The sequence below is a fragment of the Coenobita brevimanus genome, chromosome 110, assembly GCF_032717465.1.
Source record: "Coenobita brevimanus isolate Jiangsu-jjx chromosome 110, ASM3271746v2, whole genome shotgun sequence".
In the NCBI taxonomy this organism is placed as follows: Eukaryota; Metazoa; Arthropoda; class Malacostraca; order Decapoda; family Coenobitidae; genus Coenobita; species Coenobita brevimanus.
This window is the reverse complement of record NC_137063.1, coordinates 1,172,501-1,176,659: the sequence shown is the minus strand read 5'-3', so window position 1 is coordinate 1,176,659 and position 4,159 is coordinate 1,172,501. Positions and strand designations below refer to the sequence as shown.

Here is a 4,159-nt window from a genome sequence, read left to right as displayed (position 1 = left end):
ATAGCGCTAAAGGTACATTACGTGTTACGTGAACGGCCCAGTCTGTTGGTGTAAGGAGCGCTGACATTTTAGCCGCTTCGTGAAACTTACAGTCAACCGTGCAATCAACAGACGTAAAAAAAAGAAAAAAAAAATCAAGCACTACAAGGCTCGAAAGAGGCTATGGGAAGTAGAAAATGATGCAGGAGAGACACTGATAACCCAGACAGAGCCGCTTCCGCAACACACGAGAAATCGCCTGGCGGAGTGTTACATACGAGTCCCCCTTAAAAAAGGTAGATCCTTCCTACCTTGCTGGCGTGTGTGTCGGCAGGTGAGGTAGGTAAGGGCAAGGCAGGGGCGGTGCTACCTTAGGAGGGCCACCACCACGCCCACCATCACGCCCATTACTCTGCCTGTTCTTCTTGATTCACCTATGCAGACAGAGAGGGTGTTTTAGGAAGAGAATATTGGGTGTTTTAGTTGGTGAGGTGAATGCTAGGTCCTAAGAATGCAGTTTTTTTTCATTCTCTCTCTTTCTCTCTCTCTCTCTCTCTCTCTCTCTCACACACACACACACACACACACACACACACACACACACACACACACACACACACACACACACACACACACACACACACACACACACACACACACACACACACACACACACACACACACACACACACACACACACACACACACTCGTCTCACCCGCCAGTATGCTGTGACTCTCTGGCATGTGGACTCGCTCTGTCAGTCTGGCTTGGGCGGAAACGGTACGCTGGCGGTAGTAGACGGCGGCGATGGTGGCGGTGCAGCGCAAGGTGAGGTGGCCGCTCTGCAGGTGTTCCATGGTGGCCCGGAAGTGGAGGCCCAAGATAGACGTTTCCAAGCCTTCAGGTGTGGGCACAGGGGCGTAGTCTATCAGGGCTGTGCTGGCTGCCTGGGGGTACACATAGATAGATAAATAGAATGATAGATAGATAGATAGATGGATGGATAGATAGATAGATGGATAGATAGATGGATAGATAGTTTATTGACCACAAATTCACATGGTACTTAAACACACACACACACACACACACACACACACACACACACACACACACACACACACACACACACATATTTACTATTTTCAACTCTTTACTATTTACTATTTACTTAACTACCGGGTATTTACTATTATTAACAGAGGTTGCAATTAGCTGTATTTCTTTCTTTCGTTACTGCCACAAATAATAATGACCTAAGAACTTCTCCGTACTGCTTTTTCGGACCAACACAAAAAGTAGTCCACGATAAAAGATAAAATAAGGACGAATTATGGGCTTAAGGTTATTGGTGTCTCTTGTGTTTTTCCCCTCAGTTTAGGCGCCCCTTTTGGCCTGTGAGGGATTCTTCATGTTTACAATCTTCAGACGATTTTATTCATCTTTGAAGGGACGTGCGGAGCTGGAGGGGTTACATATAGCCTCCTTCAACACGCTAGATACGAGAGGCTGAATAAAATCGTCTGGAGGCAGCAAGAATTAACTTTTAAAATACTCCAGTTTTTAAAAGTGCATTGCTCGCATTCATTGAGTTATTCTGTATATCTAGTGTAGGATAAAATAGCACAGAGAAAAAATGAAGTGTTTGGACGCTCTGGACCTCACTCTAACTGGGTCACCGGTACACCCCCCACCGGTACACTCCCCCCGGTACACTCTTCACCGGTACACCCCTCACCGGTACACCCCCCACAGGTACACCCCTCACCAGTACACCCTCCCACCGGTACAACCCCACCGGTACACCCCCCACCGGTACACCCCCACCGGTACACCCCCCACCTGTACACCCCCACCGGTACACCCACCAGTACACCCCCCACAGGTACTCCGCACCGGTACACCTCCCCACCGGTACACTCCCACCGGTACACCCCCACCGGTACACCCCCACTGGTACACCCCCACTGGTACACCCCTACCAGTATACTCCCCCACCGGTGCACCCCCACCAGTACACCAACACTGGTACACTCCCCACCGGTACACCCCCCACCGGTACAACCCCACTGCACCGTCACGTACCTGCTCCCCATTGATGTACCACATGAGGGCTGCTGCTGGCTTGGAGGGTGAAGAGGTACAGTTGACTTGTACCCTGTCCCCCACGTAGTACCGGGGCCGTGTACCGCTGATGTGGGGGTCCTTCTCGGGGATATCTGGGGAGGGGGAAGGGAGAAGAAAAGGAGGGGAGGGGAAGGGGAGAAGAAAAGGGGGGGAGGGGAAGGGGAGAAGAAAAGGGGGGTCACAACCATTTCACCACAGACACACTAAAAACTCTACGGGTATTTCTCTCCACCAGACGATTTTATTCAGCAGTAAGGATTCGGTGTTTTTCAAGCCTGGGAGTCTTGATATTGTCTTTATTAACCCCTCCAGTGCTCCTAGTCTCCCCTGAGCTGAGGAAAATCGTCTGGTAGTGGCAAGAAAATTGGAAAATATTTGTTTACCAATTTACTTCTATCTATTTAGTTACTTACCTTCTCTATATATGCCTTTCACGTGGCTATACCAGCTTATAAAATCTTGCAGTAAAGAGCTTGTGTGTTCAGCTTAGTCTCCAGTAATCTTTTTCCAATGGTTGCAGGTGACTCTCATCCTTGCAACACGCACTTAGACACACACACACACACACACACACATTAGCCTCCTCTATGTTTTTTAGAAATAGGTGCTTCACTCCCATAGACTTTTTTCAGAAATTAGGTGATTCACTCCCATAGACTTTATTCAGAATCTCTAGACTTTTTTTCAGAAATGAGGTGATTCACTCCCATAGACTTTTTTCAGAAATGAGGTGATTCACTCCCATAGACTTTTTTCAGAAATGAGGTGATTCACTCCCATAGACTTTTTTCAGAAATGAGGTGATTCACTCCCCTAGACTTTTTTCCAGAAATGAGGTGATTCACTCCCATAGACTTTCTCGACTTTAGTACAGCTCCATACTAAGGCCCCGAAACCCGATTTCCGTCCGTAACCTTTAACGAAGCTCCATATTAGGCCACTGAATCTCCTCCTTCATATGTTCTTGTTCTTTATGGGTTAATGTTCTCTAAACGTAACATTTCTTGAGTAACTCTCCCAGGGTCCTAATGGCTCCCTCTGCGCTTCATAAAATCTAATGCTAACTGTACGCAAATACTAGAGTTTCCCTAAGCATGAGGGGGAAAGGCTTAGCTCCCTGATTTAATACACCTCTTTTAATCCGGTGGCGTATTTATTTTTCTTTATTCTCGCTACCTTATTGTAATTTTCTTCAGTTTAAGGCACACGTCTTGTAATAAAGGATTAAAGGAGGTTGCATGTAACACTTTATCTTCGACGCAAGCTTGAAATGGAAAATACATCCTTTATAGACTGTTTTTACTGCCATCTCCTCCCCTTCCCCCTCCTTCCCTCCATTAGTCTACCTCCCTCTCTCCCCCTCTCCCTCTACTACTCCCCCCTTCCCCTCTCTTCCTCTCCCCCTCTCCCTCTACTCCCCTCCCCTCCCCATCTCACCCCAGGATGAAGGAGGACTGCCGGGGAGGGGAGGGGAGGGGAGAGGCATATAAAAGAGCAAACTCCTCTTCCGAAACTGTGGTTGACTGAGAGGCGGAGTTGCGAAGAATGAGTCAGGCTGAGAACCATATGCTGGGTGGCATAGGAGGGACGTAGAATCTTTTCTTTAGCGACTTATTTTTCTTATTGTACCCGAACACTCCTCTGTATGCTACTTATGTCGTTTTTCGTACCATACGCTAGGTGGCATAGGAGGGACGTAGCACTTTTTATTCAGCGATTTATTTTCCTTTTTGTACCCGAACACTCCCCTGTATGCTACTTATGTCGTTTTTTGTATCGACAGTGTTCACCTTAGTACAGACAAGGAAGTACTGAGACGTAAATATTAAGACTAAATCGCCAAGGAGAATGCGTTACGAACTCCCTGAAACCACCTACAAAGTGGCCCCGAGTCTTACCGCGATGGGATGCCGTGGCCAGGTGAGGAGACAGGTGGGGAGGCGAAGGAAAGCAGGTGGCAAACATAAGCATTCAGAGAGCGTATACCTCCCCAAAAAACACAGTCCCTTCTTTCATGTTTTTTTGGCTTTTATCTTAATCTTTGACTTTTT

At 47.5% G+C, this 4,159-nt stretch overlaps 1 protein-coding gene across 1 annotated transcript in view; it reads right to left on the bottom strand.

Moving 5' to 3' along the window:
• Window positions 1-345: 345 nt before the first annotated feature.
• Window positions 346-4,159, bottom strand: part of LOC145417395 (cell adhesion molecule 2-like) — a 77,425-nt gene continuing 73,611 nt past the window's right edge. The window contains exons 4-6 of the mRNA XM_080286073.1: window positions 2,067-2,200; window positions 697-928; window positions 346-413 (exon numbers count right to left, since the gene is read on the bottom strand). Coding sequence (XP_080142199.1) covers window positions 346-413; window positions 697-928; window positions 2,067-2,200 — 434 coding nt within the window. The remainder of the gene's footprint in view (window positions 414-696; window positions 929-2,066; window positions 2,201-4,159) is intronic.